General features: G+C 40.9%; 1 protein-coding gene across 1 annotated transcript in view; it reads left to right on the plus strand.

The window, feature by feature from the left end:
- The first annotated feature begins 10505 nt into the window (after nucleotides 1–10505).
- LOC108666820 (phospholipid-transporting ATPase ID-like) overlaps nucleotides 10506–27637 on the plus strand; it is a 52014-nt gene continuing 34882 nt past the window's right edge. Inside the window, exons 1-2 of the mRNA XM_047884079.1 lie at nucleotides 10506–11283; nucleotides 27353–27411. Of these exons, the coding sequence (XP_047740035.1) occupies nucleotides 11253–11283; nucleotides 27353–27411 (90 nt within the window). The 5' untranslated portion in view covers nucleotides 10506–11252. The remainder of the gene's footprint in view (nucleotides 11284–27352; nucleotides 27412–27637) is intronic.

Consider the following 27637-nt stretch of genomic DNA (forward strand, 5'->3'; position numbering starts at 1 on the left):
AATGATCTTATTCATCGATATTTACTTCTAAATATTAAAAACTGTAGGGAAATCGGTAGAAAAGTTTGGTCTCTGTTATATACATGATTTATGAGGCCTGTATACCGCTGAGTCACAGGCACCCGTAGCCCCGCAGCTTGGGGTTGTGAGAGCCACACCTGCTCGACCTCGCGCGCACACCTGTAGCCTGTGCACCTGCTGCCGCCGCACTCTCTCTAAACAAACATGCCGTCCGTGTTATCATGGCCCCGCTCCCATTTAGCGGGATAAGCAGGACTACAAACAAGGCGCCCGTGTATGTGTGACATGAACATGACGGCAAACCCGCCGTACGTGTTTTCAGAACCATGTTCTCGCTACCGTTCAACATGATTAGCATGACAATAACTGCTCGGCGTTCGTTGTATTGTTTGGGTTATCTAAGCCGCTGTCCCCGCGTGGAGGGACAATGAACGATCTAGTGAGCCCCGCATTGGTGTCTGTATGTGCTTATAATTTTAGCCCAGAGCTGTGTGAAAACATGAATAAATTAAAGCCACGGTTGTGACATTTAAAGACCTGTTGATTCGTTGAGTTACTCAAATGCCAGAGTGTCCAACGGATGGTATTTCTTTAGTCAAGCGCCAAGTGAGATATGATTCAGAATTTGTTTTTATGGAACGCTTCGGTTGGTGAGAGTCCTCATGAAGCAAACCATCGGGTGGCACGAAGCTAAAATATGTATGTTTTTGTCTGCATTTAAGGACCGTTTTCACCGCCATCTACACGCCCGTTAATAAACTTGATTAGAGAGGAGGAAATGCGAATGTTGATTAAGGTGTGATTTGGGAGAGAACGCGATTAGCAAGAATATGACGAAGTGGTTGGGGGGGGGGGAATTTTGGGTTGTTTAGGTTAAAATCAAAACGACGCTGCTTTGTGGGTTGCGGGGTATATAAACAGCTATGCTTGCGTCAGGAGGCAGTCTCGAACCGCCAGCGAGCCAACTGAATGGCCGCAGGGTAATTGTCTGTAGTTGGGTCTCGTGACCAAGTTTGTGGTCGGAGTAGTGTTGCTGTGCTAGGCGAGACTGCCATGGGAAACATACGCTGATGAACGACGAGATTTGCAACTATAATAAGCCGGCGGAAGCTTCATGAAATGATTCCGAAGATACCCCCGAACACCTATATGCGCTTTAACGAAAATATCAGAAAATACAACAGCGGACGAGTTAAAAATCGACGACGACACGACGCCCTCCGAAGAATCTACTATGCTACTCGAGTTAAATTAATCAGCTCTCCCCATAGTTAAAACTATTCGACAGCCCAACTCTCCAGCATCGTTCTGACTTTAGCCGTTTTACGGACCTCGAGCTCCGGGACTGACTCCACCATAGGTCGGGAGTCAGCACCAGCAGCACAGTCGCGTCAAGAAATACATTTGATGGGCGACAAAACAAGGATTCACAAAGGCACGCGAGACCGTCGAATTAATAACACGGCGGAGCAAGTTACGGCGAAGTCGAGTGTCCGGGTGTATGTCACTCTCCGGGAACATAACTTTCAAATTAAATTATACGTAAACTATTGTCTGTAGCAACCTGAAGACGTTTGTACGCAACAGAGAACATTTTAAAGTTGTCGTACGTGGCGACAACTATCAGTGCAAGTCATTTTGCGCTCACTAGAACTTATATCCTTTTTGGATAGGGTTGTGTGACAATATTGCTCCGGTTACTCATGTCAAGCGGTAGAGGGTTAAGTTATGCAGTTCTTTTATTTTCGTAAAGGCGGATATTTTAGCAGAGAGCGACCAGTCAGTATCGGTGTTATACTTAGATATTGACAATAACTTTATCCAATTTCTGTACATAGGTATTTGTCTGATTTATTATTTCGGTCTTATTCCTAGCTATTGAAAAAAATCCGTTCAATTTCTATACTTAGATCTATCTCTGATTTTTATAATATAGGTCGTGTCGAATCTTTCCACGTGTTGTGATTTTTCCTCCTATAAATTCGTTATTGCCGGATAGAGGATCTTTGTGTGCCATTATAGATACGGCCGAAACCTGACAAATAAATGAATAAATTTCCTCGAAAAAAAGAGATCGAAAATTTCGCTTATTTAAACTTATTATTATTCAATTAGTTTATTTAATTAGCTTATTTAATTATTTTCAATTAGTTTATTTAATAATTAGCTGAAAATTATTTATGACTTATTATATCCGATGGCGTCCAAAATATTCTGATGAGCTAAAAATAAGTGAGCATATAGAACTTTTTGCAACTATTCAAAACCAAGTTCTATCTAAATAGGCTTCAGGGTACTAGGGAAATGGCAATGGATACGAAAAAATATCTTTTATTAACTCCGGACGACGGCTAAGGTTGTACGAGCGGGCAATCTCATGAGTCTAGTAGTTGCATTAGGTCTTGCTTTGAGTCTCCTAATGACCTCAGTGACAGCGTGGGTTGCTCCTTCCTGTAGTAACGCTACTCGGAGCATCTAATTCTGTTTTACTCATGTACAAGATTGTGTTATACCATTGACAAATTTTGTAGTTATTCCGCTTTCATCGATTTGTGATTGTTATAGCTTTTAAATTGATATTATTCACTGCATAGCCTGTTGCATTCTTCTAAGGGCGCCATTCTATCGCTCTTTGTAGTGCCATTAACTGATTACTCTCCTGCATCATAGTTGTCACCTACACAATCTACAATCTCTAAGCACGGTGGGACAGTGACGATCTCGGTGATGAATTGAACACATCCATGGTCGCCAATAGATCGCAGGAAATTAACCGACGAGACAAGGCAGTGTATGAACGACCGACAAGCAATGCCAGTGTCTCATGATATGCAGCACTGAAGATTTTTGAAAATTATGCATAGGCTGATGTCAGTTACTAAAGCGTGAGACGTACGTGCCGCGATGATCAACTGATGTTTGCTTGGATCGTCGGAATTCACGTGATCTCATGAATGTCAATGAGCTCCTTGCTATGAGAAGTTCGTACTAGGGCATTGAAACTACATTTCGACACAAGTTTAAACATAACGTCGGGTTTGTGTTTTACCTTACGATTCCTGGTTCCATGAAGACATTGGGTCTCTCAAACTACAATGCTGATGAACGGCGAATTATTATTGGTAGCTACAAGAGGGCTTTGTACAGCGTGTCCCACAAAAGGGGAATTTATCACTGCAGCGTTTCGGTCAATCTGCTTGTCACTAAGAGGAACATTGAGTTATAGAGTAATCGAGTTATTGCCAAACTAACAACATTATTACATCATTGCATTAGTGAATTGCTGAAGTGCAGCAACTGCTAATGACTGCGATTTTACAGTTCATAGATTGTCATTGGACCAAATCAAGCCGACGTGCTTGACGGTCTACATCATTGAGCCACTCACCTAAGTTTAAATATTTGTCTATAGTGGCTGTAGATGGCAGTCCTCGAAATTTGAGGTAAAACCTGGACCAGATTGAGATAAAGCCGGGATTAATTCTAGACTCAGCACCCGGAATTTTTTGCACCTTCAGCAACCACCAAAACATGAATATCATCGGTACACCTTATTTCGATTTTTTTTTCATTTGGGATATGTTAGTATGATAATCTTACGTTAATCTTGGTCTACATACGCACATTCTTGCTTCCTTAGGCAAATGTTATTTGAATATTTACCTGGTACAAATCCCGTACGAGGCGCAGCTTTGTGGTCACTCGGATTTATCGAAGACGTTGTGTGAACGAGGCCGCCGGAGTGTTGGGCTTTGTTTGCTGACCAGCTTGTGATGAGCTTGACATTAAGGTTTTTTGTCGTACGTCTTGGTTTGGAGGAACCTCACAGCGCTGTTCGTCACGCGCCGCTTGCGCTTACATAGCGTGCAATAAAACCTGTGTTTATGAACTTGGCTTGGCATAGTGACAATTACTTGCGCTGGGACAATCATGACTGAATCTCAAGAGTGACGTGCAACTTGAGTTTTTGTTTGTTTTTCAGTCATGATTATAGAACTGTCCGAGACTGAGCTGCACAACTATGACTTAAGTTCTACTGAAGTATGTAATTGGTGTTTTGGAGTTGGATATTGCATATAAAGTTAAATATATTTTTTTAGCTTGTAGAATATTTACATCAGTAAATGATTTCAAAAATGTTCAATCGTTAACGGCAAATATATTGTTTTACAACGAAATTTTTCATCTGAATTTTTTTCTTGGTTGCGAGTCTCGGAACCAACCTGTCTCTCTAGTGTAGTGAATCTTTTACACGTTGACTACGTATTGGTACATATGCGTACCACGAAATGTATTTCTCCATGAAGTAGTGGTACATAATTCAGGTTGCCTAAAATCGGCCAAATCCGAGAACAAAAAAGGCCAAAAAAGGCCGATAATTCAATGTATACTAGTTTATTTGTAGGTTCCGCTATAAAAATTCCATTTATTTTCTTTTTGCAGTATTTAAAATTTAATTAGGAAGTATCCCTATCAAATTTTAGCCGGCCAACGCAATTAAGAAAAACTAAATCACGGAAATTGTCCGGAAAAAAGGACCGTATGGTAAACTTGCTTAAAAAAAGTACAAAAAATGAAATAATAGTACAAGATGAATCAATCGTAGTCAACGTGTTAAATGCCTTTTGCATGCCACGTAATATTTTTAATGATTTTTGCATGTCACGTAATTCTTTAAATGTCTTTAGCATGTCACGTAATATTTTAAATGTCTTTTGCATGGCACGTAATTCTTTAAATGCCGTGTGCACGCCACGTAATTATTGAACTGCTTTGTGCATGCCACGAGAGATTCCACGTGTCAATTGCATTCCCACTGCTTTCATAAACCGCTTCCGGGTTCAGCGGGGCGACCTCCTTAAATTCCCATCCCAATATTGAGGCTTGAAAGCCCCAATGTTCAGCATCATCGTCTCCATATAGCCAGCGAAGAATGTTCCCTTTATTCCCTCAAGATTATTATTAACATTTAATGTTACTATTATTATTTTAATATTATTTGTTCGTGTTACCATATTAGGCTACTAATATATTATCAATTGATGAATAACGCAACTTGTTTGAAGTTTAATATTTTTATATTTATTTGTTTTTATAGCTTTGCTACAAAAAAACGATAAAGTATCAGCCAACATTAGCTGTAGATTTTATTTTGTTTTGTAGACTAACATGATCATGTACGATGCAGTTGCAGAATGTATGCGCCACGATGTATATATGTGTTATTTAGCCTCCCATCACCCACTATTAACTTACAAATAACTGACCAGCCATCGTTTATGTTATCCTGATATCTTCGCGTTTCTTCCGATATTCCCCATCATTTGCTCAACTAATACTCGGGTTTATATCATTAGTTTTCTTATCCAGAATTTGAGTGCAAAGAAAACTTCAATTAGATTTCCAAAATTTTTGTGTCAACTGTGAAGAGTGGAACGACCTGCCTGAATATTAACTGACGTTAGGCATTGACATTGTCGGTCTCGGAGGTCTGGCGGGGTCAGCTTTGGCGGACCTCGATCGATAGACCCTTGTGTGGGTGACCTGACCCTTGTGTGGGTGACCTGACCCTTGTGTGGGTGACCTGACCCTTGTGTGGGTGACCTGACCCTTGTGTGGGTGACCGGACCCTTGTGTGGGTGACCTGACCTTTGTGTGGGTGACCTGACCTTGTGTGAGTGACCTGACCCTTGTGGGTGACCTGACCCTTGTGTGGGTGACCTGACCCTTGTGTGGATGACCTGACCCTTGTGTGGGTTACCTGAACCTTGTGTTGGTAACCTGACCCTTGTGTTGGTGACCTGACCCTTGTATGGGTGACCTGACCCTTGTGTGGGTGACCTGACCCTTGTGTGGGTGACCTGACCCTTGTGTTGGTGACAGGAAGAGAAGTGACGTTGTCACTTGAGAAGTGACGTCCTGAGGAAGAGAAGTGACGTTGTATTTTATACTTTCACTCAATAATTGCTTAAGTTCTGCCGTCCATGTTCTCTGGTGTCGGGTTTCACTCGTTTTTGTAGCAACATCAAACGTTCGAAGTGCAATCACATGAATATTCGAGGTTCGTAACGGTTATAGTTGCCTGGGTGACGTGGTTATGAAGCACGCTTGCGTGACTGCGTTCATAAACTGGCTGTGTTAGGTGCTTTTAGGACATTTTAGTTTGCGCGCAACTGCGAGGCGCTCGTATAGAGCGACGGTGACCTTCGCAAGTGGCGTTACAATGAAGCTGTTACCAGCGAATGCAGCCTTGCCGGCCGCGAGCCTCATCCACTCTCGCTGANTCTCGGCGCTGATATCAAGAGCATTGTGCGCGTTCTCGGCGCTGATATCAAGAGCATTGTGCGCGTTCTCGGCGCTGATATCAAGAGCATTGTGCGCGTTCTCGGCGCTGATATCAAGAGCATTGTGCGCGTTCTCGGCGCTGATATCAAGAGCATTGTGCGCGTTCTCGGCGCTGATATCAAGAGCATTGTGCGCGTTCTCGGCGCTGATATCAAGAGCATTGTGCGCGTTCTCGGCGCTGATATCAAGAGCATTGTGCGCGTTCTCGGCGCTGATATCAAGAGCATTGTGCGCGTTCTCGGCGCTGATATCAAGAGCATTGTGCGCGTTCTCGGCGCTGATATCAAGAGCATTGTGCGCGTTCTCGGCGCTGATATCAAGAGCATTGTGCGCGTTATCGGCGCTGATTCTAAAAGCATTGTACGCTTGACGCGATGAAGTGGCACGCAGTATTGACCGTCATCTACACGTGCACAAACAAGCGAGACGAGCAGCAGAGCGCCTGCCATGGGGTGCCTGCCGTCGCGTGGCAGCGAGCGCTGTGTTCGGCCTGTCGATGGCAACGAAGGCGGTCACTGGGCCGAGGACGGCTCCGGAGCTAAAGGTCGCGTCTTCTGAGGGCCTCCAACTGCCGCTCTTTACGTACAATTAGCTCGACGTTGAAGTCGTTTCGAATAATAGAGCTGCTAAAATTATACGTGAAGCTTTACCTGTAAGTTACCTGTAATCGGGTCTGTTTGAAATTATGTCAGAGATGATAGCAATTTGAGTAAGAAACATACGGTTCTGCTTCGTTTGATCTGCATTTGTTAGATAGACGAGTAATATGAGAGAATGTTTCTTCTGAGAATTCTTATATTTTAACACTGGTTGCTCTTTCCGTAGATTTATATTGAGATCCATCCATTTTGAAGCTGCTATTATTCTCCCCAAACTTTATATATCTGATGAAAATCTTACTTCGACGAAATTTGTGGACGATTTAATCCTATTAAGTTCAAAACTTTGTTTAATTTTTGAATTCTTGGACAGTGTTCGATATATTATGATGGAAAAATGTCGAGACAAATGCAGTGAATTTTATAAATCAGCTGAAGTCATATCATGAAAATGGCTGCTTGTTTAATCAATTGTTTTAGGTTTCATAAATTTCGCATAGTAAGGATGATAGATTAGCTTACTAATCAACTAGAGCCTACTGGGTATTTCTTGGACTGCTGGTGTGTGTCGGGTGTTTCTGTTGTGTCTGATGCACATTGTACAGTTTTAATTTTACCCCAGGGTCGACAATGAGTTTGAGCGGCACAAATTATTCTAGGTTCGCGAAGTGCAAATGTCTTTCCACGACGTGTGATAAATTTGTGATTTGCCTGGCGTGTCTGTCCAAGTTTACGAATCATGCTTCAGTGTCCTACGGTTTGTATTGAGCAAGTTTGAGTGTCTATAAATTTCAGTAACAAATATCGATGAATTTATTAAAGCTGGAAAAAAGTATAAAAAAAATCCGTAATTGGGTTATAATCATTTGTCGGTGTTTGTTCAGCTTGGTTGAATTTGACATTTTTGTCATTGCTTAATCTAGGCTTACTGATTTCTAATCGTTGTTAATCCGCCAATTTTTTCTAGGAGCTAAAAATCCTGGCTTGATTCGAAATTCCTCTTACCACTTGTATGATTTCCGGTATATATGAATTTTTAAGTGCTTTCATCGCACTTTCTTTACATTTAAATCGTTCCGTATAATGGTGGTGTCATATATATGATTTAAACATGTTTTTGCCTTACTTAAATTTTAAAATCCGCAAGCTTTCATGTATTAAGCTAGTCTCGTATGCTAGTTGCAAGAGTAATAGTCTGGTCACACGAACTCTTGGCAGGGGTCGAGTTGTCGACAATATCGCTAGGCAACCTGAGAACCTTGACCGAATATAAAGCCTGTGAGGTCACAGCGAGTGCATATCTACAGCTAACGGTGCTATACCTTCTATACCCGAGACGGATCGAAGTGAGTTCATCGACTAAGAAATACTCACTACTCGATTTACTCGAGTTTTTGATTGCAAGTACAAGTAACTGCAATCATGTCTCTGTCTCATTCCAGTCGATGAATTGCTTTCACTTGCGGGGACAATAATCCCGGGATCATTAGTTAAAAATCGATTTCGGTTATGATTATTTTGCAAGATTGCATAGAGCTGGCCGCTTAAAAAAGGACATATGGACAGTAAACCATCGTCAACGATATTATGGTATGTTCGGTACTTCCGGCCGTCTATAAAACTTTAATGGGCCCAGGCTTATTACGCAAGATTGAGTGTCCAGCGATGTTGCCGAGCATTGGAGTGCATTGCACTGCAGCATGAGAGTGCATTGCACTGCAGCGTGAGAGTGCATTGCACTGCAGCATGAGAGTGCATTGCACTGTCTGCCCTGACATTCGCTGACATTAGGATCTAACTCACCGTGCCCTTTAGGCTCTGAACTGTTGCGTCGCGAGTTCCCGTATCTATCATTCGTCATGGGTCCGTGATTAAGAATTCAGTTGTTCCATTCTGGGTCGAACGACATGTACTCGACATGTGAAAGAAGATTCAGGTGGTGTTATCTTGCCCTACAAACCCGGAACTAAAGCTCTGTAAGTTGTTATTGAGGAGCAAGCTGTTCTAAGCTCAAATCGCTTAGCAATAACTTCATTTCTGAGGAATTTTTTTTGGAAGGGATCCTGTAGTTGCTGACTATGTTCTCGGTGTTGTGATTTCCTTCGTTTGTTTCTGCGTCCCGATGACGGTCATATTAAATTTAAATTTTTGTCGCTGGTGTGGTTCGAGTTAATATTTCATGGAAATCGAGATCATTATAATACTATATATACGACTAATAAGAACGAGCTTCAAGTTATTGTGCAGTCAAATCCGCGCGTTTGCGCTCACATAAGCATTAACTGCCCTTCCATTATAGGGAGTTAATTTTATTAAATTGTAGAATTATTAAAAATCTAAAGTTGATCAATTATTTCAGACGTGATGGCCGCGACGAGAGTCGCTGTCTGACGCAGCCTCACCTCATCGTTACGTTGGCATGTGCGTATTTGGGCCAGGCTTCCATGTCTTCACGTTGTAAATTCTGAGAATATTTATGCATTAATGAAACTTGGATTGCTTTTTTGTCGGTACTTAATAGGTCGCTAAGTGTATTTTTAACTTTAAGTCATGAAAAATTTGTGAATGTTATGTACAACTCCTTATGTTTACGAAGTCCCAAACGTGAATTCTGTTACTCGTAATTTTTCGCGCGATAAATTTTGTGGCATTGTATTTCAATACTAAAAGTTTCGTATTACGTCGTGCAGGTGGCGCTGGTGTGCGCTAGATGGCCTCAGAACCTGGGCCCTCCTCCTCACCTCTTCCCCAACCTCACGTGTCCCCTCGCATCCCCAGCACGCTGCTTTATTCCTCATCCTCGAAAGACGCTCCCTTGACGTCAGAGCTGCGGCTGATCCCGTCCAACCACTCGGTGGTGTTCCCTTCTGCTGCAACTTCCTCTCTGGAAAAAGTCTCGGCGTATCAGCGCTCGCTGGTCGCTTGTGATAATAAGCAAGTTCAAGTGCATCCGTGTTCTTTGATATCGCGTAGACGCGGCCTCGTCCATCGTGGTCTTAGGAAGGTCTTGGTGATACCTGGGCGTGGTAAAGCTTTGACGAGACTCGCGTGTCGAGATAAGGAGTCGTTGTACGTAACCTGTTGTTCCAGTTTATTCATTGCGAGAAGAATTTCCACAAAAGTTCTTCGCTCGCCACTAAAACTTTGTCATTTGTGATCCGCTTGCATGAAGCGAGAACCAAGAAGAACGCAAGCGTACCGTTACAAGTTCTGCGTTCAGTCGATGACGGAAATTAATTTACATTTTGGCGTAGCTTTGATCTGATGTGCCTTCGACGTTCTCTTCATTTACAGATACTTTTTTAACGGAGTGAATATTTTAAATTGTGTCGTTTTAATTTTACTTCAAGTTTTACGGGTATTGAAATTATAGTCGCTAAATTCGAAAAGAAATTGAAACTAACTCTTTACAAAATTGAAAAAAAAGTTTGGGCCAGACATCAGAAATCGTTTCCGTTCAATGACGTGGCTTTCATTAAAAATGATCTGAAGCTTGAAAAATAGTGAGGGAATCCTAAATCCGAGCGCTAAATTTTGCCCGTCCCTAAGAAGTTTAAGATAGAATTTTCGACAAGAAAGTTGAATTCCGCTGCCATCACGGAGCCTCGCCGCTTTAATCCTCATCCCGTGAGGAAGTCCCTGGCTCCCATTGATGAAGGTTCCCCACCTCCCTCTCCTCCCGAACTCCCGGAGACGCCTAATCCCCAGAGCTCGATTTTCTCCTTCCGACGCTCAGGCCCCACGAGCAACACCGGCGTCGTCAGCGTGCAGGAATATCCAAGCCTCGACCCTGCATTTGTACCTTATTCGCCTGACGTCTACTCTGCACCGCAAGTTAGGCCAGTGACACAACTTGAACCACAATCCCTCAAGCCATCCGAGCCGCAAATAGCCGATTATTTTTCGTCTTCCGAGTTTTCGAATTTCTTCGGCAAGTCCAAACAGATTTCTGACTCTGAGAACCCAGCTCGACTTTTGTCTCCGGAGTATCCGCCTTCTAAGTTCCGGCGAAATTCCCTAGACGGACCCACAGACAACACCTCACCAGAACCTCTTCTAAACTCCACCCCGCCCACCAAACGCAAGAACTCTCAGCTTCCCCGGACCCCAAACTCTTCCCCTCCTACCAAACGCAAGAACTCCTTGCTTGCCCGATCACTGGGATCTTCGTCAAAGGTTTCTGCCTTCAAACCTCGCGACTCCAAGTCTTCTGAGCCTCCGTCGCGGTGTTGCTTCACCTGCTGCTGCGCCTCGGACCAACCAAAACCCCTTAAACCGCCTCCTGAAATGGGACCTTTAGCCAGCGATTCCAATATCGGTGAGTATTCAACGTAGTAATAACATCAGGGGCACATTGCTGAAGATTTATCCCCTTGTGTTATTATTCTTTGGGGCTCTAAATCTGGGGTATTGCGTCGGTGAGCACAATGCGCTTACAGTCTACTGTCCAACACACGGTGATAGGTATTCAAGTCAATTTTCCTTATGCTGTAAATTGTCAAAATCAGGGCCCTAAAAATAAAAATATCTGCTTGCAGTTTTGTATATGGGTTGATTTGATGAATGATCTTTGTGCAATGTGCTGCGCGGTTCAGTCGACTTGGGTTTCACTTATTTTTCAGTGTATGCTCAATGATCGTTTTCTATGAAGAAATCGAGAAGAAAATTGTCCGCAAATGAGCTACTACTAGCAAATAACTCATTTAACATCAATTTTACTAAAGGTCATTTAAATCGAAAAAATATTTATAATTGTAGTTATAGATTTTATTTCGTCTCGCATTTTATGATGCGCCATTATTGCTTTCGATTTAGGTAAGTTTGTCTCTTTCGAATTAGTTCCATTCCCTATGTTTCTTGCTTGGTACAGCAATCATCACCAATCCGTGGTAGGTGAGATACGCGATGGGGAATTAATGGACTGTTAATACTCATTGAAGTACTTATATTGCAACTGTTTGAAAAATTTTCGTTGTTTGCAAGTGTTTACGAACAACTTTTTACACTCCTGCCGATCGACTTCCTCAGAAACCGGTGAAGATCCTCGAATGATTTTTCTCATTGATATTTATGGAAAACCAGAAATATCAGTGAAGCCGCGACACTGCAAAGGATTATTGTATGTGTAAACAGGTACTCCTGCTTGTGGGAAGGTCTTAAAAAATATAACTCGGTACCACTCGCTGCAGTGAGTGAGAGTGAGCGCATTTTCTCAAAATCGACGAAAACGTGAAGGCACAGACAGACGGACAGACGGACGGACAGACATGACGAGCACAATAGCGCCTTTTTTCCATAAATGAGAAATGCGCTAAAAATGTTCTTTAACAACCAGTCTTTCTCCAAATTATATTACGCGAATAAATTATTATATTTTATATCGGATAATCGAATTAAAGATGTCTTATTTATCTATTTAAAAACAATTTCAGTATTAGAGATTGATATTTATTGAAAATTCGTTCCGACAGTCCGTCCCAAAAGTGTGCCAGCGGTGGCACTTGCTTTGTTTCAATCAACATGATGGTATCGCATCTGAACTCTCACTCAGTACTCAACTCATTCCCGCCTAGTATGCCACTAACCTAGTTTGTCAATCGAGAATGTGTGTTTACTTCATTTGAATATATAAAACGTTAACCAGTATGAGAGTGGTGAACACAAAGTTCTGTTCATGCTGTGTTGGAGTATCCCGGTATAAGTGTGAGGGCGCGCAAGGGATAAAACGTTCCGTCAGCCGTCCTCGTGCTCAGTACCTCCTGAGACGCTGTGCTGTTGTTGCGTCTCGTTCTCACTCCTCCGTGAACCGCGGATGTTTCATTGATGGCATTTCCATCGACTCCGGGTCGTCCTTTCGCCAATAATTGATCACCGACCAACGACGATCAATTGCGACCTTAAAATAAAATTCGACGACTATCGGGGCATATGGGCCCTAAAAGCGGCGGGAATCGTAACACGGCACTTGTGTACTTTTTACTGATGAGAAATTTCATTTTGTGGCAAAGCCTGCAATGCAATACTATGAGATTCCATGATTTTTCTTCGACTGTATGTTAACTGACTTTGATCTGAGTTCGTTGGAAAAGAATGCATGCAAATCACTTAGGAATCGACATATTCTGCTCCGAGTTTCTTCTCCATGTAATTGACGTGTTGCCGTCAACGTATTATTTATTTTCACGCACGTTCATTTCGATTTACTTAACCGTGCAGATGTTGAATCGTTTTCTTGCTCTTAGTTCACAAAAACCCTGAGATGTTACATTGGTACAAATTGTTTACTGTTTACGAGCTTATTTTTCTACACAGGAGTAGACTACGAAATAAAATTGCTTGTAAAGATTTATCTGGAATATAGCTAGAGCTTTTGGCCTCATGATTGAGGGAAAACTATTTAACCGAATTTTTAAGGCTTAATATATTCCCTGCTGCTCTCTTCTTGCCGAGACAGAATCGTAAGTGAGTTGAATGAGCAACCAGCAGGTAAATCACCAGCCCAGCAGCCGTCGGAATCACGATAGGCGCACAACATGCGAGCGCAACACGCCACCTCCGGCGCTCCGATCACTGCACGCTTCTATTCAAATTATTAAATGTCAAATTATTAAATGGCTTCTTGTTAGATTATAGCATAGTGAATTGGAACAAGTTCTATTGTACTACATTTTTTCAGCCAAAATAATTACTAAATTGCTTCGCTGCAATTTCTTTGTTATTCGTTGCGGCTGACTGAACGCTTCTGCACTTGTGTTCGCAATTAGTGACGTCTTCTGTCAGGCGATGATTTGCTTGGAGTTGAGCAGAGATTTTTTAACCATGTATTTTGATTTTAAAAGTGATTTTTCTTCGGGTTCTTTGAGTAATATAGATTGATCAAGCGTTGCACAGACGCCACCCTTACAACAAAATTCACTAACTATATAAAACATCTGTGGATGAGAATAGATGGTTTCACAGACAGCTTTTCCCCTATAGTGAGCGCAGTTTTTTATTCTTGAAGACATTGTTATGTCTGTGGCTTGGCATCACTACACGTCCCGAGTATCAACGTTACGTGTCGTATTCATGTTATTAGACGAGACCTCATGCATCTGCCTGCCGAGGCTGCGCTGTCTGCTCAATGTCTCGCACATTGTGTCACTCGTATCATAAATGAGCTCGCATTTAAAGCTGGGCTTTAACAGTAGATTCGTTATAATTTTGCCCAGTATAATGAAGAATTCTCTAATATATATTTACAAAAGTTTGTAAAGTTTTTCTACACGCTATGAGAGAAATACTCCTTGATGATGATGGTATATTAATTTATTTTCGAAAAGAAAATTGTGATTGACGTCAAGTTGCCGTTAACAAAATCGAACGTTGAGTCGTGCTCTCGCTCTCAGCACATGCGGCAGTTAGAGTTTCTGGTGATATTGCCGTGGCTGAGTTTTTTTCTATTCTTCCTTCGCGGTTCGTCGCTCTTGACGTAATCGCGAGGGTAAAAACCTCTTCTATGGGAGTTTGGCTCTTGGTGCTGTGACGCCACGGCATCCTCCCCTCCCTGGCTCCTTAATTCCTCGGTCCGAGAAGTGGACGCGCAGTGGCAAAAAGGAAAACATCGTGTAGGGAATTTTACGGCAAGAATTTCGAGAAATAAAAAGTGATACACTCTGATATTGAAGAAAATGAATGTGGCTTATTCAGGAAGAGTGTCTTAGAGACTTTAATTGCTCATGTGTGGTGAATGTAATCCGCAAATTGCGTAGGGAATTTTATGGCAAGAATTTCGAGAAGTAAAAAGTGATACTATCTGATATTGAAGAAAATGAATGTGGCTTATTCAGGAAGAGTGTCTTAGAGACTTTAATTGCTCATGTATGGTGAATGTAATCCGCAAATTGCGTCAAGAAGTTTTGCGTCAGGGAAATCCTCAGATTATTTCAGCAGGTTTCATTCCGGCGAGGTCATTAAAAAAGACGCGATACTGCTGGAGATGAGTGGCATAATGAGGACCTCGAGCTCCGTAAGAAGAACGGGGATTATGAAGCAGAGCAGACTCAGAAAAGCTCTGCTTGTGTCCAGATTTTTCAGCAACTATGTGCAAGAGTTCCATTTTGCGTAAATTTTAGTTGAGCTCCAAATAATTCGTCGTGTATTTTGCTGTATAAAATAAAATTGTTGGTGCTGATCAATGGAGTCGATTATCAAGCGTTGTTCTACTTCTGTTGGTCTCAAGAGAATGTTTTCTTTAGGAACCTATCTTCGGTACCAATTATGATACCAAATTTGTTGATGAATTTTCCGTCCGTTCGTTTATTTATCTATATACTGGTCCAATAACCTGACCTACGCCACAGTTGGGCTTGTTGTGTACAGAGCCACGCTCATTCGAGCAGTTTATTCAGGGCCTCATGATGGACATTAATGAGGTACTGCGACTATTGCAGTGTGTCTCCAATTGCTTCTGTCAATGCAGCAAGGAATCTGAAAGAGATTTAAAAGTTATTATTGATCCAGTCATCAACAACACGAATTGTACAGGATAATACGACGTTTCCTCAAAACTTGTTGGTGCAATTGTCTCGCATTAGTTCCAGGCGCGAAAATACGCTATTTGCCATCAATAATTAGACGTTTTTTAACATTTCGTAATTCGGAACATAGTGTTTGCTACTGTATTATTGGCACCTATGTTTCCTGCCCGTATTGTTGCTACCTCCTCCCTCGCATGTCCGTGTACGAGCTGCTGGTCCTGGCTACAAGCCAGCGATGCTCTGGGACAAACTCGCTAATGAACCGTCGTTTTTACAGCCACCTTGCGCGCCTCAACAAGGCTTGTAGAAGCGCGGTTTATGCGAGTGCTTGGGTACTTCGTCGTTAAATTCTGTGACATTTTTGTTTAACGCAACATACCTGCTTGCTTCTTCTCGAATTGCTTACATTTTTCTTTTTCAGCATTTATTCACCTTTTTGTATTCTTTGTATCGGCGTTGCTGAATATTTCTAATGTTAGCAATGAAATCAGTTAGCGCTAAGAGAGGGTAAGTGTAATCTGAAGTCCTTCTATTTTTCCTCCCAATAAACCCATCAATCCCTATTTTTTTTTCTCAAGCATAACGAACATTTGCTCCACGATCTATTGTGTCCACACCGATATAGATTCGCCATTATTAAATGTTCGCTTAGCTCTGCCACCTTCATTTTTGTTGGTTAACAACGTGACGGTTGACTGTTTATGGACTACCAGCCGTTCCGTGTTTACACAGACTGAAGGCTTGAGTTGGCACACTTCGTGTTGTGGTTACTTCCAATAATATGCAAGGAAGCTGCGTCAACATTGAGACCTCAAAGGATGCTAATCGATTTTGTTGGCTGTCTAGTTTTCAAGTTCAATTCCGTTTTTCTTCTGTTCGTACAACGGTTGGTGATGGAAGAACTCTATAATTAATTAAACTCTATCATTACTCTCTATCTCAGAACTCTTATCATTAAATTAATTTCGTTGTGGTGTTTTTCGCTTTGTTGCGCTATTGCAACTGTGGCTGAAATCCCGCGTAGCCTTCATCTCGAAACTGCTATAGCAAAACCAGTACCTATAAAAGTAACACGAGATTATTAGAGGTTGTTGAATTAAATTTGAACAAGGTTCTGTAGTGTTTAATCGATGCAATGAAATAATTTTATCTACGTCAATTGTTAAGCAGTTGTGTAAAATGTACGTAATACGTTACTGTGCAAAGGTATGGATGTTGTACAAGTTACCGCCATACTAACGTCGTCATTTATTTAGCGCGTCAAGTGATGCTGTCGCGCGCTGTACTTAGTTCATCACTCGCGACGGCCTTGATGATAGTGACGGCGTCGGCGCGGCCGTGACGCGGTGCTGCCGCCGTATCATAGCTACGGTGGTGTGGGGCGTGCCAAGCCCTGCGGTGGCACTGCCCGTGCTTGCTGCGGGGTGCCAACTTAAGGACGCCTGTCCTTACTCTTGAAAGCTTGCTCATGAGCTTCTTAGTGGCTGACTTTACTTGCGCTAACTCAACATTTTATCGAAATAATATCTAAGAAAATGAATCTGGGAATATTATACAGAAATTGGAATAAACCCTCGAGGCAAATTTCGTTGACACAACATTCAAATAACGTAAATTCAACAAAACGACGTGTTATTCAATGTTGATTTAACGTCACCTGTCTGGTCGGAACTCGGAACTATAATTAAGAAGGAGTAAATTTTTCAAATAATGATAAAAAACTTGATAAATAATTCAATCGCCGCCTTCAATTGGAAGTTACGATGGCTATTTTTTTCAAGTGATTCGTGTGGTCTTCTCGAATGCTTGACTGATTGTGTTGATGCTGGCCTCCTGCATTCTTCTTTAATTTCTTCAGTAGTTCTTAGTAAAATCATTATGCATGTCAAACGGGTCAGTTATTGACAAAATTGTTATCTCAATTGAGCCCATTTCGCTTCTCTATTTGATCAGGATGTTATTTTTTCACGACCATATATAGAGACGGTTAAGCAATTCAGACGCAAATTTAAATGCATGTTATTAGACTTTTCTTTACTGAAGGTAACTCTAGTTACTTTTCCTTTAGGTATGAATAACATTTCAACCTATGTATGAATGTGTAGAACAGCGTTGAACATCAAAGAATGAGAGACTGCATCGGTGTATAGTGACGATAGTTGTTAAATTTTAGGTCCTCATGGAATGTATGTTCTAGATTCTACGAACTGACGATGGAGCTGGACTCCGAAACGTTTTCTATAAAGATATGAATTTTTGTGGACTTTTCTTTGCTTTTACATTTTTAGTCAACTTGCGATTTAAGCAAATAAGTGACATTAATACTTTGATCAGGTTGTTATTCTTTAACGCCCATATACAGAGACGGTTAAGCAATTCAGTCGCAAATTTAAATGCATGTCATCAGACCTTTCTTTACTGAGGGTAACTCTAGTTACTTTCAATTTAGTTATGAATAGCATTGCAACCGATGTTTGAATGTGTAGAACAGCGTTGAACATCGAAGAATGAGAGACCGCATCGGTGTATAGTGACGATAGTTGTTAAATTTTAGGTCCTCATGGCGGTTTATTAAATGAGGTATAAAGAAATGTTAAATTCACCATTAGAATAGATACCCGGCTGGTTTATTGTAAAATCGCCCACGCTGAGCCCAAATAATGTGCAGTTGTTCTAATCCAATGAGAATAGCTTCGGTGATGGCCGTGACTCAGCGCCATGTTTGCTGCGCTCGCTAGTCGCATATCTTGCAATTATGGACTTGCTTCCAACGTTTGTTGGGCTCTCTCATTCAGTACCATATTTTCTTACAAATTTCCTGCTAACTTTAAGACATTTAAATTTTGCTCAGCTCATGTTTTGCTCTTTTTTTTTCTTCGAGATAGAGGAAATCTATATATTTTCGTTTTTTCTCTGACAGAATTTGAGTTCTCCGCGTATAAAAGAAGAATTTTTAATGCAGTGTCTCTTCAACTTTTAATTGTAATATTTCACATGTAATAAATTTGTGTTACAAAAGGTGTAAAGCAGGTAACAAGCACTGCTGATGATGATCCAATTAAGCTGTGTAATGACGGCTGGTGCTGTCCATGTCTGTAGCCTGGATACGCATTAAATAAGCATTCGTGCCAGCCGCTCAATCATCAACGAATCTTTTGCACGCGTCGTGCCTTGATGTGCAACGTATCTTTTGCACGCGTCATGCATTGTTGCGCCACGTATCTTTTGCACGCGTCGTGCCTTGTTGTGCAACGTATCTTTTGCACGCGTCATGCCTTGTTGTGCAACGTATCTTTTGCAGGCGTCGTGCCTTGTTGTGCAACGTATCTTTTGCAAATGCTTTGTTGTGCAACGTTTCTTTTGAAATGAAACGTATGAAACTATTGAAATTCGCAGTTTTCGTTTAGTGTTTCTTGTCAAAATCGCTTTTTCTTTTCTTCATTTAAATGTCAAATGGAGTTCAGGAGTGCATAAATTCTGGGTATTAAGATTTGAACTTGCTTAAATTTTAACTAAATTCATCGGCAGCAATGCTTTTTTCGATGCCCTTCGTGAGATACATTACAATTTTTTTTTCTGAAATATTTGATACAAGTTTTTGATATTGTTATCATCTAGTGATCGTTTATGAACATTTCTGAAGTTATTTCCTTCGTGTTCGCTGGAAACTATCAATTCATGCGGTTCTCGGTAATTTGTTAAATCTTCTAAATATATGACAATTAAATCATAGTTACATTTTATCCCTGCTGTAATACTTTCATTTATTAGCGAAGGCAAATTTCAAATAAGTTATTCGAGCCTGAAAACGACGCCTATATAGTACTCCTGCACGTGCTCATGATTGCTATATCTCATATATTTTAAACATGAAAAGCAAATTAGTAAATCCTCAAGGTACGTGTAACCTAGTAACGTGTATAATATTGATCAGGCATCAATTTTAACTACCTATATATTGGGAGAAGATGTTTCCATGTCAAATATACATCCTTTGTATTGCGCTAGCTTATTCACCAGCTTTTATGGTGCATTTGGTATGAATTTCAAAAGAAAAGTAGTTATGTCATTAAATTCTTGATTAGAATGCATGTCAACAAAATTTGGCTCTGCATACCGCAAACCACGTCCCAAAGTCCGCTATAATGATGAATTTGCCTTGATTTGTTGAAAAACTTTTTACCCGTGTACCGAGATCCTAGTAAGTGCTATTGAATATCTTAGTAGCCAGAATGATTTGTTGTTCATGCCAATAAACATGAGTTACTTTTTTGGCGGGTTGATTTATTTGTGTGGACGGTGCAGCGCGAATTGACGTCATGTTTCTTCATCGATTGCGCATGCATGCATGCATTGGATATTACTTCAACGTTCCGTTCCTTGTATTACAGAATTCTTAAAATTATCTGAGTTTTTCTGATAATAGGTTATTTTTTTAACGAGTGAAGTGTTGATTTAACTTTAAATGCTTACTTATTTGATTAACTGGCAGTCATTGCGCGGTTTGATTTGTTTTTTAATTGCATTTTCTTGAAATCGATCGTGTATGATGCTAATGAAGTTTTGATTAAAGTATTCTGATTTTTTGTTTGGTTCAATATTAATTATGCGCAGTCTTAACGTTCCAGTGACATGAACCTTCGATGGGCTTCAATACCAGTGCCTTGACTAAACGCTCGTCTTTTCCATCTTTTGGTTTGATTTCATTTATATGGTCAAATTTACTTGGTTCGTAGATGCAGTCTGTATGGTGAACTTCTTCGTAGATGCAGTCTGTATGGTGAAATTCTTACTGAGATCGTAAACGTATTTACTGAGGAACAATCCAGTGTCTTTCAGCAGCGATTGTTATAACTTTTTCACCATGCAAGACACCTAGGTCTGGAATGACGTCTTGTACTGAAATATCGCTTTGTTTTATTTGGATCGTTGCTGTCATGAGCATAATTTGTCTTGTCCCATGCATCACATGCTATGTTTGTTTACCTTCAGTTCGATATGAACTCGACATTGACGTGTGACGGCCTCTCTTTCTTCCTACCGCCGGTATGTGCGTCTGCCGTTGTCATGGCGTTCTTTGAAAAATAACATACTTTGAGCAAGATGCCGAACCGGATTTGCGTCATCGTTTTTATTGGAATATTTTTTATTATTGACGGTTTAAATTTTCGCCGAAAAGCATTATGCTAATCAGTCGAAGTTTTTGAATGAAGACTTATTCATGATATTTCAAACGCGTATCAAGTAATCCATCCACCCTCGCTTACTTGAATCAAGCAAAAAAAAAAATTTTAATTATTAAGATAGATAAAATGGAAATCTGAGTATAGCCGATAGTTTTGGCAAGAATTTGGTTTTGGTTTTCTCACAAACATACATTTTTTTAAATTATTTTTACCCAACATGTGACTAACAACTGTAATGAAACATTTTTCTTCCAGAAGTTTTGTAGGGAAAATTATCGTAGCGCGAGTGATTAATAAGCGTATTCAAGTAATAATTTCAAGTGTTTAAGATTAACATCTTGTTTACATATTTTTGCTTGTGCTGGGCATTCTTGCAATCAATACGATCAGTCTTAAAATGTCACGCAGTGATCAGGCTCGTACCTTTTTCTTCTTCTACCGCAATCTCTTCATGTTTTCTCTACTTCCTGGTATTGCTTTCAACTCAAGATTTTTTAACCTCTTGACATTACATAATCTTGGAAAACGGCCGCCTTCCTTATACCAGATATCCGGTTACATGTTTACTTAAAGTGGAGCGCAATACAATGATCATATAAAGCGATTGAGTTGATCCTAGTAGAATTTAGGTCCGGAACATAATTCAAAGTCTGATAAGAATATAATAGGAGACTCACATTCTGGCTTCCTAAAAAAGATATAATTAGGCTAGTTAAAATCTGTAAAGAAGATTACTGATCGAAAGTGCCTAATATAGTGTTATGTGAGCTGCTAATATCTTAGCGTGGAGTATCTCAGTAAGATACACGGCGTGCTTCCTACGGGGATGATAAGACCGCGCAGAAGTGCAGGCATCCTGTGATAGCGCGGCCGGCGTCACCTGATGACGTGCCAGGCGACGGCTGCTACAGTACGAGTTCATCAGTGCGTGCTGTGCGTTAGTGATGGACCTGCAGTCCATGGTTCGCATTAATTTTATTAGTTGCGGCTTGCATTTGACCGATTCTTTGGAGTTCGACTTGCAATAATTGACGTCCATTTCATGCAAGAAATTTACCCTCTGAAGTTTTTCTAAATTACCGGTATTCAGAGTTTTAACGGGAAAACTAACATTATTTGTCTCAATCGTGTGCCTATCTCGTGGATTTAGATATATTTAACTTAACGCTTAAATAATCGATGCCTGGCTGAGGACGTGCTAGACTCGCTGCACACTATCGTCTAGCGTCACTCAAGACGACTCGGGTCGTATTGACCAATTCATTGCGCAAAGCGATTTTGGTGACGTCATGTAGCGTCTTAGCATGTAATTCTTGCTCCCGTCCGTGACATATATTTGAAATTTCCAAATCCATTGTTCTCGAACAGCCGCACAAATATTTACTATGGATATTATTTATATACTACCTCGTTAAATTAATCAACGTAAAAAATTTTCATTCTCATCTTCTTTATATTATTATTCCCTAGTTTATTAAGCACTACTTGTTCTGAAACACAGATTTGAGATCTGTGGAATTTAATGATTAATTCTTTTTCGACAGTCGTTACTTTTAAATGATTTCCTGCATAAAATTAGTTGTGCCTCAATAGGTTATTATTGTATTTGCATGTCCGCAGTTGCCTTGTCTTGACACTTAAACTCGCCAACCAACCTCATTGGCCGTCCCAAATCTGCCATTTGTATACCAGACAATTTATCCGTACCGATTAGCACGCACTTCATAACTTCAATAAGATTTACTTGAGCCACGAATTCTTACATACCCTGGGTGAAGTTTTTCTGCATCATCCATCTCATCTCATGTTGACTTTCGAATAAATTAAATGCCGGAAACGATCCCAAATTAAATCGGATGGACCCCTAAGGATTCTGCATTCAATTCTGACCGTTTTTTTCCGGATGATCTTCGTTGTGAATCCTCGTTATCGAGTGGATCCTTATGATCGCTCGCGACTCTCAAGAATTTTGTGATCATGTTGGAAGATGATCAGGATCTGGAGGTGTTCGACCTCCGCCACGATGGCCCGGACCGCAGACCGAACAACACCCGTCGCCGGACCGTGTCTCGCGACCGCGACCCGTTAGTGAAGGACCGTGTCCCGTCTAAGACGGGATGGTCCGAGAAGCAATCGCTCGAGACGCGCAAGAAGAGCCTCGAGGCGCCGCCCAGCGCAGCGCCGTCTATCTACCAGCAACTCGTGGGGCTGTTGCTCAGCGACCCGCCTTCCTCCTTCGGTTAGTGCTGGGGGCTCACAGAGCCATCGGGGTGAGGGACTCTGGGGTGGGGACCCATGGTCGTTAGGGGACACGTGATAGTTGGGGTGCAAGTGCTTAGTGGTGGAGTGCATATGCTGGGACGTAAGGTATCATTGGTGATGTGAGGTATTGCTACCAGCCCACTTTGGTGAGGGCGATAGTGCTGTGGGGTTAGGGTATCGTGCTGTGGGATGGGGGCTTTCATTGTTGTGAAATTACGGTGCCTCTGTGGAAGGGGAGTTACAAGTATTGCTGGGTGAACTAGGAGAGCTATGAGACGGGGTTGGTGAAATGCGTAAGGTAAGGTTGGGCCACCGTTTTTGTGAGATTCTGTTACTAATGTGAGATAGTGCGATGAAGAGTGTTTGGATTATGGGAGGTTAGGTTGTGCCGTGGTTGTTAGGGATGAGTGGGTCGAGTTGTGAAGAGTGTGTGGTGTCGGGGCTTCATGAGTGGGTTTTGTTATGTTGAGAAAGGAGTGGATAATATCGGGTTTTGAGGGATCTGGATTGCTTTGGCTGTGAGGGGTGGGTATTGTCGGTGTTATGACTGGTGGGCAGTGCCATGGTTGTAAGGGGTGAACAGTGGTGGGGTTGTGAAGGATGGGTGTTGTCATTTTACGAGGGCTATTGAGTTAAACACGCCAGTCTCCTAGCGCTGCCCCGCAGCTGCCATGGGTCAACATGCGACGCCCCTCCTCCACCACCGCGCCCACATGGCAAGGAGTCCGGCGCGCTAACCTGTCCTCAGGTGCCTCTCCCTCCTTACTGTATTTCAAATTTTGTTTTAATTTATACTTTTATACCTTATTCGTGGTTCAAATCAAACAATGTTCCTTTATTTTAATTTTAAAGTTTTCGTGGTTCATTACCAATTTGAAAAGATATATTTTTCATGAAAATGTACGTTTTACAATTCAGGTTTTCGAGCGTGTTCGTCCTGGTTTTCATGTACGAATAACTGTATGCAAGCGTTTCTTGTTTCCGCTGATGAATTACCAGCAAACAGGTGACGCTATACTGCCAATATTATTTATATATTTTTGTTGTCACAACTTACAGCGTCTTGAATCCGTTTGTAAGCATCGTGATGCTAGTTGCGCGTGCTGACGCATATAGAGGAATGAGCGAGATTTTGTCCAAATTAGCGATGCAGTTTTTGCGTTTTGGTCATCTTGAACAAGTTGTGCGGGACAAAAGGTACTACGCACAAAAGCGTGTCCCCAGTGTGACAATAAGATCCATGCATTTTTCTTAGTATATGGTCAACTCTGTCAGACCTGCCTATATATTGGGCCTGGTGTTGCAATGGCACTCATTTGGTGCGCTCGGACGCGCCTGTCACTTTGATGACGTGATGACGACGCGTTGAGTTCAAGTGACAAGGTCTTACACGTCAGTCATGGCCACGTTTGTCAGGCACTTTAACATGATTGATGGTTCTTCTGTAGGACAAGTGATGGCATTTGCTGTCACTGCCAGCGCTGGTCCGCACTGCCGACTAGTGAAAGCATATGCTGTCACTTGCTGCATTTGCCGTCTCCCCGCAGCATGACGCATTTGTGTTACGAATAGTTTAACTTTAGTTTTTACCTGGCTCGTGCATTAAAATATCCCGATCCTCCTGCTCGCATTTCAGAACTGTGAATTATTTAGCGAAATTCGAAAGTTTGATGCTTTTAATCCAGTTATCGAAAACATTTGCGATGTCATGTGAAGATTTTTGTGCGACTGAAGTACAAGCCGCAGACGTGTTGATGAACTGAATATTATGAATGCAAAATGAATCGAAGTTTAAACTGTGTAAATTGACAATTTGTTCTTAATACAAATTTATTTATATTCATATTCTTCATTCATATTCTGCTCGAGTGTGGGTAAATTTAATGCCAGATCGAGTGAGAGTTCTTCTAAGATCTTGTTTGCGTAGATTACACCATTTGCATTTCTTCAGTCGATGAATCAATGGCCGGCATTTTCTTACTCTTTAACAGCTGTGAAAATCATACCTACATTATATAAAATGAATTAATACAAAAATTATACAAAATAATAAGAATTATTCAAAAATAATTTATGAAGTTAAATAATTTCTCGTGAGGATTTAAGTTGACCGCAGCGTGCAAGGTCTTTGTCGATGGCCTGATAGCGGCTCGCGTCAGAGCTCATCGATTGCTGCTTAACACCTGCCGCTCGCTCTCGCGCACGACCGCAGACACGGCACTCGGGTTCTGTAAACGCCGACCACCTAATGGCCGGCATGGAGAACTGCTCCTCAATGCTCACTATTCCTGTCTGTGGATAGTGTGGAATGGCCGACAGTAAATAGTCTGTAACACGAGTAGTGTCGTGTTCTGTAAACACCCACCACCTAATGGCCGGCATCGAGAACTGCTCCTCAATGCTCACTATTCCTGTCTGTGGATAGTGTGGAATGGCCGACAGTAAATAGTCTGTAACACGAGTATAGTCGTATCCAGCGAACATAGAAGTCGATGACAGGCTTTAATTAAGAACTTGTTTTAGTCAGTGAATGGTCTGTAACTCAATAACTTGTGCCGAGTAAACAAGAACTCGGTGGTTGGTGCAAACCTGCTCATGCGTTGACTTTGCAAGTAATTGCACATTGGCTATAAAGCCCTAGCTTGTTACTTTTAAATATAGGCAAACTTCATTGCAGTTGCTATTCAATAACGGATCCTATCTTATGATATCCTCTTGGCTTTGAAAGCATTCGTTGGTTGAATGCGAAGATTTCTGATGGTATTTGAATTTGAACTCCTTATAAAAATTGATATAAGCTATTTTTCTCATTTGGACGTCCAACTCATAAAACACTTGACGCTGTATATTCATAGCGACTTTTATTCTGTTCTAAATCTGTGTTTGTTAGCAATATTTATGTTCTTAGCTGGAATATACTTGAATACTGGTTGTTTTGTCCGTAGATTTGCCAACGTTCGGTGTGGGATGGGAATTTTAAAACTTTAGATCGTCTACAATTATACTACGTCTTTTGATTGCCACTAAAATCAAATTCTCATCGCACAGTGGTCGCTCATTTTGTAACTCTTTCAAAATATCGTGACAATTATTATAACATAGAAATCGCAAAAAGATTAACGTTATCCTTAAAAACTGACTACTTGAATGCGGAAAATTTCTTAGTCTGGGCGATTAAGGTTCAGTCGTCATGAAAAAATTCGATAATTTTTGAGATGCAGGGTAAAGCTCCAGGATTTCTAAATTGGAGGTTCTAGAACCAATCTAAGCAAAACGGTAGTAACGATATATTGATAACTGTAAAGGTGTAACGAAGATTCACAATGATGCAAATTTTAATTTTACACTGAGATTATTTCTAGATTTATTTTAACAGTAAAATAATTACCTGAGTGGTGAACTTGACATAAATTATAGAGCAGCGCTAACATAATAGTAGCTTGCTATATCAGCTTAAATGTTACACTTGATAATAAGATTTACAACCGGTGTCACACTGCACCGAGTGTAACAATAAAAAAACAATGATTGGATTTAATTATCTATAGAATTTGCTTGAATTTTTAATATGTTTTTAGAAGTCACTCAGACAACGGCGTCATGTATGTCGTTTATACAATACGCCCTTTACCATGTTACTACTCTATATCAATACTCGTAAAAAACAACATGTTGCATCCTAATATCAGGCGCTTGATATTTCTGATGGACTTTAGATAACGCCCAACAGCAGGACTGCATGCAATGCTCTGCCGTTGTATCGATGTTATGAGCAGCTCGAGCAACTAAAGTTCATGATCGAAGAGCTGACATTCACGCTGCAGTTTCTACTAAAGCAAATCGTGCCACCGCCCGTGAATACCTGAGGATCTTAGGCATCTGTAAAGGGTAGCCTTCTGATGAAAAAATTCATTTTTTAGATAATATAACTTTAAAGGTCTCAAGATATTTTGGTATCTTGAAGTTATGCTGATCATTATATGTACCCCACAGGGCTAAAAAATTAGATTACCTTTCTTAATGCAGTATTTTTTTATACTTGTATTTCTTATTCCGTTTAGTTTATTTATTAGCTGTTGTTTAGCAACCAGTCTACCGGAACATTAAATTGTTGCTTATTTATTTATATACTTTGTTTTCGTCTGAAAAATTGATAAATGTATTCACGGAACAATACAGGTTTCCTGTTTTTTGCTCCTGACAAAAAATTACTTGTTATTTCCAACTCTATTTTAATAAATCTTTAAAAATCACTTTATTTCATTGTAGCAAACGTAAACCAAATGTCACCAAATATTCTAGGAACAACATAGGGTCCGCTCAAACCTCCGTCAGAATTCGTTGATGTATGCAAAGGTTATTCATGTCACTGAAGGTGTCAAAAAATGAACTACATAAAGTGTGTTATTTTATCTTGCAGAGACGGAGCGGCGTATACGCGCTAACAACCCATCCTTCAACGCACAATTCCGATATGCCGTGAGTACAAACTTTTGCTTCCATCCCTCGGCTAATTTCGTCACTCATGTTATGTTATGTCAATTGTTCTAATGGTCACTTTCAATCCCTCTCGTTATGTCTACTATTTTATTATTTTTGATTCGCTTTTCATCCCTATCGCTATATCTATTGTTCACAGGAGGGCGGGGAGGGGGGTTTCCTCTCAAAACCACCCTAAGCTGAATGACAGATCTTTCTGAAACTT

Source organism: Hyalella azteca, unplaced genomic scaffold (genome assembly GCF_000764305.2).
Source record: "Hyalella azteca isolate HAZT.00-mixed unplaced genomic scaffold, Hazt_2.0.2 contig14490, whole genome shotgun sequence".
Taxonomy (NCBI): Eukaryota; Metazoa; Arthropoda; class Malacostraca; order Amphipoda; family Hyalellidae; genus Hyalella; species Hyalella azteca.